We start from the raw sequence: 12,772 nt of genomic DNA on the forward strand, positions 1-12,772 counted from the left end.
TTATTTCTACTCACTCTAGATGGCGCCATCGGTGTAATAAAAACTTTTGTCGTACGTGTTTTTCACTCTGAATGAAGATGGAGATAGAAAGGAAACGACAGTTGGCCGTAATGGCTGTTTTATCCGAATTGGATGGTGACGAGTACTTGTTTCATCGAAAGAGGTCTTGTTGGCAAAAGGACTATAGACAAGAATGGCACCATGAGCGGCGCTGCTGCGCCAGTGTTGAGAGCGCCGCATGCGGGGCAAAATTCAACTAGCGGGTGGTACGCGTCTCCGATCTCTCGTTCGCACCTCCTTGATTGCCTCTTGCACTGCGCGTGTTTGGGCACATTTTGTACCGCGTGTGGTGTGTGCCTATGTGTGTGTGCGTGGACGTTTTATTCGAAGGATGATGTACAGTCTGTTTCACACATAGGGGAAAACTCTGAGCGCATTGCATCACAGCAGCTTGCGCAGGCTCAGGTGCTCGAGGGGCGCAGTCTTGAACGGCGTCGTCTGCTACGACGGCGCGCGCTGGCCGCATTGTCGGGAAGCGTTCTCCTGTCAGTTGCAGTGCGCGGATCTCATCGTTACTGTGTGAAATGAGCCGGTATTCTTTACTAAGCATTGTGCGACGCCCACTGTTACGCCTCGAAGGTAAGTTCATCGCTGGAAGGTGTAGGGCAGTCATAGATGACGTACTGATTCCATACGTTCTTGACGGTCCGTTCCTGGGAGGTGACTATATATTCTAACACGATAGGCCACCGATCCACGCTGCTCGTGTTGTGCAAGAACTGCTGAAAGAGCAGGCCGTCACTCCCTTGGAGTGGCCGCCTCAATCTCAGGGCGCCAACATCATTTAGAATGTTTGGGGCGCTTTGAAAGTATCGCTAGCGCACCATCCCCTCTATCAGTCGCCCGAGGATAGGCTTTGATCCACCATCGTCAGCGACTGAGACTTGCTGTGAATGAACACATCCCTGATCAAGTCACTCTACACTTCACTGCCTTTCAGGATGAGTGCTGTCATCGCTGCCGCTGGGGACATGACGAGATACTAATTAACTGAAGTTCAGAGCGTGACGTGTCCGATTCCCCGCCAGCGGGCAGGGTCTGTCTGGTGTAGTGAATGATTGTCGAGAAAAATCACTTCCAGCTTATTGTCTTAACCTAAAATATTCCTTTACTCGTATCCATTTGTTTCATCGTGTTCGACCCCCATAGTTATCATTGTTGAGTGCTTTGTTTTCCTTTTGAGTCAAATAACGACTGAGCATGTTGCGCGCACACCTTGTTGCGTCTTGTCGCTGCTTATTACGGTAGCACACACAGTGAAGAAATATACGTGCACGCGCTCAGTACCCCGGCCTTTCGAAAGAACAAATGAAGCATGCTGTCAAAAGAGGTTTGTGGAACTCCATTATCGCCAATGAAGGCTCAGAGTTTGGCGTCGTACGTTTAGTAAAGAATAAAAGTCATTCTTGCAGTTTCTCAAAAAATGTTTGCTAGAAATCCGTGTTCTGATGGCGACAACGGACTTCCATTGACACTGTGCGAAAATAAACAAAATATATTGCTGCATAGCACAAGTACGACATGCGCACACAACTTTAACTAGTACGTCCCGTACAATATAGAACAGAGGCAGCAATGTAAATAGCTTGGCCATTTTTTTAACAGTGCTCAAGAGACTGAAGTTGAAAGTATTAATCATTTCTGCTTCAGCAATGCCGGCGCGACCAAGACCCGGGCGTGTATCGTCCAGTAACTCAATCGATCGGTGCAGTGCTGATGCAGGATTGAACTCCGGTGGTTTCCATTCTTGAAGAAGTGGTTTCCATTCTTGGGAAGTGCACACACAAACGAAACACGAGAAGGAAGGCAGGACAAGCGCTGGTCGAACAACTGAAAGATTTTACGTGAATAAAAGGATTATATACCGAGTAATAATTAAATTCATGTGGGTTACATATAAAAACCGTCATACACTCGGGAGTGATCAATGAACCAGCTCGCTTCATTTGCCAGTTGTTTACTTCATTCGGTGTACTGCAGTAATCCATGTCCGTCGTCTGCTTTTTTCGTACCATTTTCTTGTGAATTGGCAGAATTTCACTGGTGGCATCAACCCTTTCGTGTTTACATTGCTGTCGTGACAGTTAACAGCACAATAATTTCTGGTCATCTGAAGATGCGCCGTCGCAAACGAGACGTTTCGTGCGCAGCGCGATCGTGAAGGGAAGCGGCAGTGGAAACCTACACCCGTGGGAGGTGAAATCGTTCCGCCAGGGGAGAAACAAACGCTGTTGTCTAGGATGAAACTTGGCATGCGGACGTCCATATTGCCAACAAGCATCTTGGTATGCAAACCATTTGTACCGAGAGCTGTTGGTCAGTGACATTGAGGAATACCAGAGGCTGTTTCGGGTGACAAGAGAGCAGTTTCTTCAGTTGCTACCAAATCGTCTCTTTTGCTCTCGTGTCCACGTAATCGGTGAGAGTCATGTCCCACAACGTTGGGAACTGCTCCACAAGATGCAAGAAGAAGAAAGTTGCCTCGTCGCTCAAGTTCATTGCAGTCACTATTGTGCAAGTGGAAGTGCAAGTGCAAGTGGAATGGTGTCAACAGCTGTGAAGCTGTTTGAGAAAGATCCCAAAGCTGCGCTTGTTGCCAGACTGTAGAGCATGCTAGGCTAAATCCGCAGCATTCGACCCCCAGAATACGGATGCAAAAAATAGTTCGGCATTTTCCGTCCGTGGGGGTCGCGAACAACGTACAGATGGCATGAATCCGTGACACATAGTCACGTGATGCGCCGTCCGTTGCGGAAAAGACTGATTTAGTCTGTCGTGTGTATCAACCGTAAGAGTCGACGACAAGGAGCGAGTTCTTTGTCAAAAGGGCTCCAGGGCCGCTATTTTCTAGCGATGCCTTATGCCTTATTCTATGCTATTCTTATCATCCACCACACACGGTGGCCTGATCCCGTTGATAATGTGGGCAGACCGTCGCTCTGACCATTGGCCAAGTGCGAAAAGCCTGAAAAAGCATAGAATCTGAAAAGGCATCGCTACAAAATACTGGCCCTGGACACTGTCGCCACACAATCTTAACCAACTCTTCCTCCATTGCACCCGTTCTCATTTGCTCGCACAATGACATTTCTTGGGAAAGTTCCTCGAGCAGGCAGTGTCTTCCTTTTAATTATCATATAAGGAGGGAGTTTATGCCCATCAGCTGTGCAGCACAGCACCACACCTGTGCACCACAGCACCACACCTGTGCACCACAGCACCACCTTCTCCTCCTTGGCACCCTTTTCATTCACGGTGTACGCCACTGGCATATCAAAATACACAGCCGTCTGGTCGGCGTTGCCGATTTGCCCAAGGTTGTAGCCTGCCGCTTCTCTCTTTCTCAGCACGTAGCGCTGAAAAGCTATCAGCTTTTCTTCGAAATCGCTTGGCAGCTTCTGGGTGATTGAAGTGCGATGTCGGAGGCTGAAGCCGAAGTGCTTCATGAATTTCTGTAGCTAGCCTCGGCTGGCCTTAAAATCCTTTGGCGTTAGGCCTCGCTCCCTCGAAAGTTCCCTAGCTTTCGCTTGGAGCACTTCTGTTGTCACTGGAAGGGCAGCTGCTCTCTGCGTCCGAACAAAGTCGGCCAAAGCTGTCTCCACTTCGTGGTGAGGGCCTTTCTTTGGTCCGCTAAATGCCATCCTCGTTACGGCACACGTGAAAAGCTGCTGTCGTTGTCCCCTCCAATGACGGACGTCTTTCTCGTTGACGCCGAAGTCCTGCCCGGCTTGAAGGTTCGACGATGCCTCTGCGGCTATCACAACTTTTCGCTTGAAAGCAGCGCTGTAGTGGCACCTCCTGCTTGGTGCCATCGCGATAACACCACGCCGCACACCGATACGGCCGACACGACACAAGTCAAAGTGGCGACCTCGCTTGTGCACAGTTGGCTACTGGCACGGCTAGTAGCGGCTGCGATACTGACTTTTCTAGATGGCGCTAGCTATGCACCGTATTTAGCAGTTTCAGTGAAAAACTGGCGCGTTTTTTAAAATCCTCGAATCTAAGCCGACCCTAGAGTTTGGAATATGATTATTTGAAAAAAACTATGGGCCTAGATTCAAATAAATACGGTATTTCATACCTGCTTAGCACTGTAAGTGTAGGAAAAAAATTTATGGAGCTACAGAAGTAGAGCTACTCTGGATCTGTCTGTTTCAACGCAACTTTCTGTGTTCCTATTGTCGCCGGCTAGATACCTGTCCAGTTTAAATATTTTTCCATGCAAATTTATATAATAGGAAAGAAGTGAATAGTTACAATGACAGTACAGGTGAATTTCATTGATTCCAATTCTGTGGGGACCGAAAATAGGTTTGAATGAAGTGCTTTTGGGAACATTACTACTGTATGGAACCTGTATTAAACCTGCATCCTGGTTATTACATGACGAGATTAATTGTGTTTAAACCATCGATTACTCATCATATTGTAAAACTATGGCTTGCACCCTTGCAGTGACTTGTCATTTGAAAAGAAGGATCCGCTTGCATCACTGGTCAAGGGTGGAGGATCAAAGCGCAATGCCTTGCTCAAGTGGTGCCAAAACAAGACCATGGGCTACAAGGTGAGCTGGCGGCCACTTCTTTTGTTCTTTCATACACTGTCTATTTAAAGTTGCAATGTTGTAGACCGCAATATTAATGCATCTGTGCATCTCCTACGCTCTCTTCATTACCAAAACAACTGTATGTGGCATTCGCACTGTGCACCCCAGTGCCAAATCAGCCAATGCTCACCAATTGGTGTCAAATGAATGCACATCTTTCACCATACCTCTCTATATGATTAACGGGACCATTCCTTCTGTATAAATTATCTGAATTTCTTTAAAACAATGGCTGCCAAATTAACAAATTTCACTGTATTGCTGAAGAATCAACGTCCTACCAGCCCTGCCTTCTTTGTGAACAGCCCCTTGATGGACATATGACAGGATTGATCAACTTGATTTGGGTGCTCACGAAAAGCAAAAGTTACAGGCATGGAACTCATCCTAGGAACTCCAACTGTAATTCATCATGCAGCTTTAATTCCAAAGTCCTGTCAACTTGTGCTTCCTTTCCTTTCCACCAGGGCATAGACATCACCAACTTCAGTAGCAGCTGGAATGATGGACTGGCCTTCTGCGCTCTCCTGCACACCTACCTGGGGGACAAGGTCCCCTACGACCAGCTTGATAGCAAGGACAAGGTGAGCATCAGTGGCCACAGCTTTCCACAGCAGCAGACACTGCCAGATGAGCAAGGACAGGCTAGAACGGCCAGTGCCTACATGGTAGTATTGCTGTGTGTCGCGCAAGTGTTATGCAGTCTGGAATACCCATAGTCGCAGTTACCCACATGGCATGGGGTATAAATTGCCTGCCAACTCTCCTAAATTTTTCATAAAATTTAATAATTTGGTTTTGTTGTATGATTTTACAAATGTTGTGTCATGGCTTGCAAAATATAAATTCTGTTCATGCAAAGGTGTTTCAATTGTGTTCAAATATTGGGCAGAGAAAGATTGCAAAATATGCAGACAAAAAGAAAATGTGATAGTACCTGTGCCGCCCTCTTATAGTAGCGCAAGGCACCACATGCAGAGGGGTACTACTTGCTACAAACAACTTTATTAAGAAACGTTCCTGGAACAGGCCCATTCAACAGTTAGATTCAGATACTTCACCTACATGGACTAGAGCACTTGTGTGCCTTGTAATGGGATCTGCCAGAGAATATTAACAAGCTTCTTTGCCTCTGAACCTAGACTTATGACAGCATCTGGGCGAGCTTGATACGCTTCATTCTAAAAAAAAAGTTTTCACCCTTTGGGGTGTATGCTACCCCCAAAGTATAGTCGTCATCTGTCTCATTTACATTGTTTTTTTTTTCTTGAAAGCTCTGTAGCGCTACACTTTCCTGTCAAGTATGCATTGTCATGCTGATAATGCGCGTGTCACTCGTGACCGGGCACACAGCACTACAGAAAAGAAAGGCACACAAGACGAATGACGAATATAGTTTGGGGAGAAGATAAGTCTGAAAACAATGCAAGCTTTTTTTTACAGTGTTGATATGTCCTCTAACTGCAAGTATAGCTGATGATATATTAAAGGCAACTGTTGATTTAGTATAGCACGGTTTCTTTTGTATTCAAAGTTTATGTCCATAAATAACCAGTTTTTATTTCATTTAGCTCACACATTCATGAATTTGGAAGTGTGATTGATTAAATAATTAAAAGGTTTAGCATACATTTCTTTTTTATCAGCCCCCAGTAGTCCCTAAGCGTACCCTATCCTAGTAGTCACTGAGGGCCTCTTCAATTTGTGGTCCTAAACTTCACAAGAATGCCTGAGGCACTGATTTTGCCCAATGAGCATTGGTGTATAGGATACCTTGCACAGCCTTTGGCTGCTGGGATGGCAAATTGAAGGGAGGCTTGCTTGCTAGCGCTATCACTTGGGCATTGTTGTTAGCCTTACTTTGTTAGCCTTACTTACTGCAAGCCTTTTTGCAGGCGTCATTGCGCTTTTCATGCTCTCTTTATTTTCCTTCTTTTCAGAGGAGAAACTTCAGCATTGCATTTGAAGCAGCAGAATCAGCTGGGATTCCAAGCACTTTGGTGAGTGCTGAGCTTTTGTGCCATCCTTAGTGTCCAGATAATCTGGGCGAACATGCATCTATTCTGCAGAAGAGTAGGCATTTGGGCTGGTTGGTTCATGATTACGGAGCGATTGGTCTCATAAAAGCCTTCTCCCTTTTTCCTTTGCGCACTCAAAGATAGTCAAGCGCGGTATTGCAAGGTCTTGAATGAAGGCGGCCCTCATCAGGTCTTGTGACCACCAAGTGGATGCAAGCTTCGAAAAGCAAGTAGCCAGGCTGAAGCTCGCAGGTTTCCCGGTACTGCTTTTAACCAGCATCGCTGAAAGCCTCGCAACAAGCCTTAAAAGAAAGCAATTGACAGCTGCTCAATCTGAGAATTGCTCACGGCAGATGGTTGCGGTTATCCCATATGTGCACCACATTGCGCATAATTTTAAAAAGGTTGTCAGCAGGGCAGGCGTTAGGTTGCTGTTCACTGCCCGAAATAAGTTAGGTAGCCTGTGCCATCAAGTCAATCGGGTGACCGAGAACAACAAAAAAAAGTTGTAAAAAGCAGCACAGACAGAAATTTATTGGTGACTGTTGTGACTGTGTGGTGTATAAGATTCCCCTTTCATGCAAGCGTTTTTATATCGGCCAAATGGGGCGGTGCATCAATGACCGCATGCGCGAGCACTCAAAGTTCAAAAACGAGCTAAAGATAGTCTTTGGACAGCCTTTGGCTGTTGGGATGGCAAATTGAAGGGAGGCTTGCTTGCTAGCGCTATCAAAGCACTCAAACAAAGTTCAAGAACGAGCTAAAGATAGTCAGTTATTACTGCATTGCAATGAATGCAGCTGCAAGCCGTCTTTTAAAGATGTGACCTATCTGTCAAAATACCGCGATGACTGCGCACGTCTTAAGGCCGAAGCTTTCCGCATTCATGTTAGCGGCGAAGAATGTGTAAGCCTTCCCTCTATTTCTCTCCTTCCGTAGGAGATTGCCTTCCTATCGCATTAATTGCAATTTTTCCCCCCTGCGCATGCCCAATTCTGTTGATTCTGTGGTTTGAGATAGCAGCGGAGTATATATATGCTGACTGAAAGAATAAAGACACTTTGGCTGTTAGTCAGCACTGTTGTCCATGTCCCTCTGCTCGTCCTGTTCTTTAGCACTGTTTTTGTTGCTCGTAATGTATCTATTCCCCTCTACACATGACTAGCTATGGACACTTTTGGACAGCTTGTCCAAAAGTGTCTCAAAAGAAGTGCATTGTTTAATTTGAAGAAGTTATATGCAAACCTGACTTGATCTATTAAAACTCTGGTTTTTGCAATACAGTCGACAACCAATAATCCGGACTCAACGGGGAACACAAATAAGTCCCAACTATCGAATGTCCAAAGAAACGAATGAATCCAAAAAACAGATATTATTTATGTTTTAAGGCCCCTGTGCAAGGAAGAAGTGGTCGATTCATTTCCGCACGCACTTCCGCTTAGGTGCAATCAAATCCACCTGTATTTATGCCAGTTTTGTGTTGTCTCTGTGCGTCAGCATATATCGTGTGGTATAGCCCCTCAACCTTCTCCAGTAACTGGGGTAGCCTCGCCATAGCTATGTTGAATAACGTCGGCGAGAGCACCGACCCCTGAGGTGTCCCCACTCCGGTAACTTTAATGTCTGTTGACCGATATGGGCCCATTCCCACTGTAGCTACACGGTCCTTGAGAAAGGCTCGCACGTAATTGTACATACGGGAGCCACAGTGGGAGTGGGCCAGGTTCTCAAGGATGAGACCATGGGAAACGTTATCGAAAGCTTCTTTGACATGAAGCGCCAAAAGAGCTCTCGTCTGAGCCCTGATGGAGGGGTCCTCTTTTATCTGAAGAAGAACATCGTGAGCGGACAAATGGGGGCGAAATCCAAACTGTGTGTGGGAAAAGAAATTTTGCATCTCCAAGAAAGGTTGAAGCCGTTTTAGGATTACATACTCAAGCAGCTTTCCGATGCACGATGTGAGGGAAATCGGCCGTAAATTTTGGATCGACAGGGGTTTTCCGGGCTTGAGCATGAAAGTGATCTCGGCACGTCGCCATTCTAGAGGCAGAATGCCGGCGTGCTAGTGCTGATTGTACATAGCACAGAGCGTTTCCAGGTCCTCATCCGGGAGATTTCGCAGTAGAGTATAACGTATTCCGTCCTCTCCGGGTGCGGTGTTCCTATGAATGTCTGCGAGTGCGGCTTTGATTTCCTGGACAGTTATGTCAGTGCCTAGCGGGTCACTTTCTTCTCTACAGTCAACGACAGATTTTTCGGACCCTCTAGGGAACGTAAAAACGTCCGAAAATTCAGGCAGTCCGAAAAAATGAATGCATGCGAAAAAACACACCCTTTTTCTTTTTTTCTCAGATCTAGAGGTAAAGGGCGAAGTAACAGGCTTCCGAAACCCTGCCACAGCATCAGTGAAGTGGCTATAAAAAGAGGCGTTCAAAAACTCTGTATGCAGCCGACTGCCGGTTTATTATGCACATGTGCATTGTCGGGCAGCCGGTGTTATTGCTGCAGTGGCTTGAAGAACTTGATTGTTGTTTTGACGGCGTTCCGGTTGCATGCGATCATATTCGCCTCGATCTGAGCAAGGGTCATGTCAGCACTGTACACCGATGAAAGAGTCAACAGTGCTCGCGTCAACTCGGCGCTGTAGGCGGCGCAGGCATTGGCTCCTCATTTTCAACATCGGAGTCATCTGAATCCCCCACAATCTGACGGACTATTTCCTCGTCAGTCAATTCTGCGCGGAAGTCGAGCTCGTTGTCAGCGTCAACAAACTGTTCAAAAGTTATTTCCGTGGGTATGGAAACCCCAGCAGAGCGGAGGTCGTTGATCACGTCATCCGACGGTACTGTTTTCCGCGCTTCGATGCCATCGGCGAGGACGACGAAGACGGAGTGGGCGCCATCGAAGGCAAGCGAAATCCTCAAGTTGCGAACAGTGGAGTTCGCTGACGAGCGTCGAAGCACCTAGGCCTAGCGTCGCAGAGCACACTTGACACAACGGCACAACCATACACCACGCTAGCCAAAACGTGGCCTGCGCAAACAAACAAACAAAATGGCGCCGCTCCGGAAACTCTGCCGGAGGCGGAAGTGCGGCGATGAACATAGCCAGCGTGGCCAGACCAAATCAGTGTGTGACGGCTAGATTCGGCTAGGTGTGGTTCAAAGCGGTGATAGGCTTCGGCTGAAAGTGGATTTCCTTCGCAAGGGCGCTGCGCGAGGAGCCAAAAGACCTTCCGTCCGTCAAAAAGTCCGGAAAATTGCACGGCGGGGGGTTCGAGCGTCCGAAACTTCAGATGTCCTTATACATTGATTCTATGGGGCTCGTGGCGGTGCCGCAAGAACGTCCGAAATATCAGGCATGTCCGAAAATTTGGGCGTCCGAAAATTCAGTCGTTGACTGTATACAGATAGTCCGGATAGCTTGGCTTAGAGCCACGGGAGAGATACCTTTGTACAAGGACCTTCAAGAGCTGGTCTCCGTCTTGCAAGGATTGCCCACGTTCTCGCGGTGCCCAGCGTACCACTTAGCTTACCACAAAACGTTTGCCAGTTAGCACTGGTTAGCTGGTCTGCGTATTCCTGGGCTGCTCTCGTAATTTGGGATATTCTGTAGCGCAATTTTCGATTGAACTTTTGCCGCTTCCATCGCTTCGTGAGACCTCGGCGCGCGTCCCACAGATGTAGGAGATGCGGGTCAACCTCGGGGGTCTCTGTCGTCGTGGTTATGCGGCTAGTCGTTTTGTTTAGATCATTGCGTAAATCACTGAGCCAACTGGCATAATTTTTGGGGCTTTCATCTCCTGTGGCTCGACCCTTACGGATTACGCGAAGTTTGGTCCAATTTGTAATGCAAATTTTCTTTACAGGGCGTTTGTAACTTGTGTGATTGATGCGGATGATGAGAATGTGGTGATCGCTACCCAGCGTCTCGCCAGTGTTCAGCCACTCGCCCTGGACCCCCCTCGTGAAAGTGAGATCCGGGCAAGTGTCTCTCTCGACGCTATTTCCCTGGCGAACTAGGCTGGGTATGATCTGTTATGAGGGTGAATCGGTGATTATGTGTGAGGTCCCAAAGCCGAGTGCCCTTTGGTGTGTTACTGCGATAGCCCCAGGCCACGTGTGCGGCATTGAAGTCACCGCGCACTACGGACACCAGGCCCAACTTGATGAGTTCCAAGAGTAGATACTGAAAATTGTCCCACCGAGCCCGAGGTGCACTGTATACATTTAAGATGTACAGGCTATTTTGTCTCGTGTCCGCGGGGACAACCTCAATGATTTGATGAGGGATATCTGACGTGAGAGTAGTGTGGGTATAGGTGAGTTTCCTGGACACAAGCGCGCACACTTTCGCCTCGTCCGAGCCCCTAATGGCCTCGTAGCCACTGATAGTTACAAGGGTGGTGCCCGGCTCTTGGAGAAGTATGGTGTCCGGCGGTTCTGACGATGCGGCAACGTACTGTTGCAGCGAGCCCCGTTTAGATCGGTACACCCTGCAATTCCATTGCCACATCGTCAGTCCCGCCGTTCTATTTTGCATTTGCATTGCAGGCGCCATCATTCTGTAGCTGGGCTGGGCGAACGTACGGGTGAGTGCGCTCGCTTGTCGCTAGTGACGGCGCTGAGGTAGGTGTAGCGCGTGCGACTAGTGAGGATGAGGAGGAGGATGATTTAGGGGGAAGGGGTTGTGCCGTGAGCTCTCTCACGCTCTGCTTGAGTTCGTTAGTAATTTCATGTAGCATTGGTTTCAGCACGGACGTTTGGAAGTCTACAAAGGCGGCTCGGATCATTTCCTTAACCTCCGTGAGAATGCTTTCTCACATCTCCTGTATAGCTCGGTGCAATTCTCGTCGAAGCTCCTGCTGGAGGTCGCGGCACAATGCAGTTGTGAACTGGGGAGGGATCTTCGCGCGAGGCGCCTGGGATTGGGATTGGGTTTGTGATAGGGACTGAGGTTCGGATGAGTGTGAGGGAGATTTGAGCAGTGAAGGTGGCGGGCCCTCCGCCCAACTTACCCCTTTAGGTCCGGCTGGCCCTTCGGGTGCTGCTAATGGTAGCTGTTGCGGTAGTGGTGGTGGCTTCTTTTTGGCCGGTGGTGGTGCCACTGGTGGTGGTGACGACGGTGGTGATGAGGATGATGATGAAGATGATGGCGGTACCCACTCGCGGTTCTTAGAACACTCGCAGGGGCCTCGGCTCCGAGATCGTGACCGGGATCGAGACCGAGATCGGGAACGGGACCGCGATCGGCTTCGTCGCTCTCTAGATTGGGCCAGAGGACGATGCTGTTGCCGTTTTTGTTTCTCGAGTTCCTGGCGCACTTGTTGCTTGTTGGGTGGCTTTCGTGCCCGGCCCGGACAGCTGGGATCGGTTGTCGGATGATCCCCTTTGCACGTCAGGCACCGGGGCTGGCACTGGTGAGGTTCGGTGGTGGATGGGTTTTCAGTCCCACATGTGGTGCAGCGCTTGATGCTTGGCGTGGGGCAGACGTCCGCACGGTGGCCCACTGTGAGGCATACGCTGCATACCTGGGCCCTCGGCGTGTGTATGTAGCATCGGTACTCGGCCCCATAATACCTAACGTAGCGCGGTACCCTGAGGCCAGCAAATGTTATGATGGCCGTGGTCGTTCACCCCATCATGCGAGCATGGAGGATTTCCACCCCAGGTGCCATCAGGTGGTCTAAAAGTTCGGTTGATGTAGTCCCTGTGTCGGGACCCGTGATGACTCCTTTGCAGGAATTATCGGGGGAGGCGATGTATGTTGAGATGGGGTAGCGATGCGGGCCAAGTGCAAGCGATGTCATCTTGTTAAGGCTGGTCGCTATTCTTTCACTTGGCATGCTGATGAGGGCGATGTTTTGGGCACGTTGAACACATAGGTGAAGTTCGTCGACCTCTTGTTCCTTGAGGCGCGCCTCGATGCCGACGGCGCGAGTGAGAGTGTGGCGAGGCCACTCACCGAATGCGAGACCGTTTCTCGGGCGCAGGATGACTTTAAAATCGTCAATGGGCAGAGGTGGGGGCCTCTGGGGTCGTCGTGGTACAGTTTGGTTCGAATGCTGCGTCTCTTGGCGGCG

General features: G+C 48.7%; 1 protein-coding gene across 4 annotated transcripts in view; it reads left to right on the plus strand.

Moving 5' to 3' along the window:
• The window catches only part of LOC142575191 (cytospin-A-like), a 148,229-nt gene that overhangs the window by 118,702 nt on the left and 16,755 nt on the right, over window positions 1-12,772 (plus strand). For all 4 annotated transcript variants that reach the window (XM_075684317.1, XM_075684316.1, XM_075684315.1 and 1 more), the window contains 3 exons: window positions 4,519-4,627; window positions 5,137-5,253; window positions 6,610-6,669. In XM_075684317.1, the coding sequence (XP_075540432.1) occupies window positions 4,519-4,627; window positions 5,137-5,253; window positions 6,610-6,669 (286 nt within the window). The remainder of the gene's footprint in view (window positions 1-4,518; window positions 4,628-5,136; window positions 5,254-6,609; window positions 6,670-12,772) is intronic.

This window comes from Dermacentor variabilis, chromosome 3 (assembly GCF_050947875.1).
Source record: "Dermacentor variabilis isolate Ectoservices chromosome 3, ASM5094787v1, whole genome shotgun sequence".
NCBI classification, from domain to species: domain Eukaryota; kingdom Metazoa; phylum Arthropoda; class Arachnida; order Ixodida; family Ixodidae; genus Dermacentor; species Dermacentor variabilis.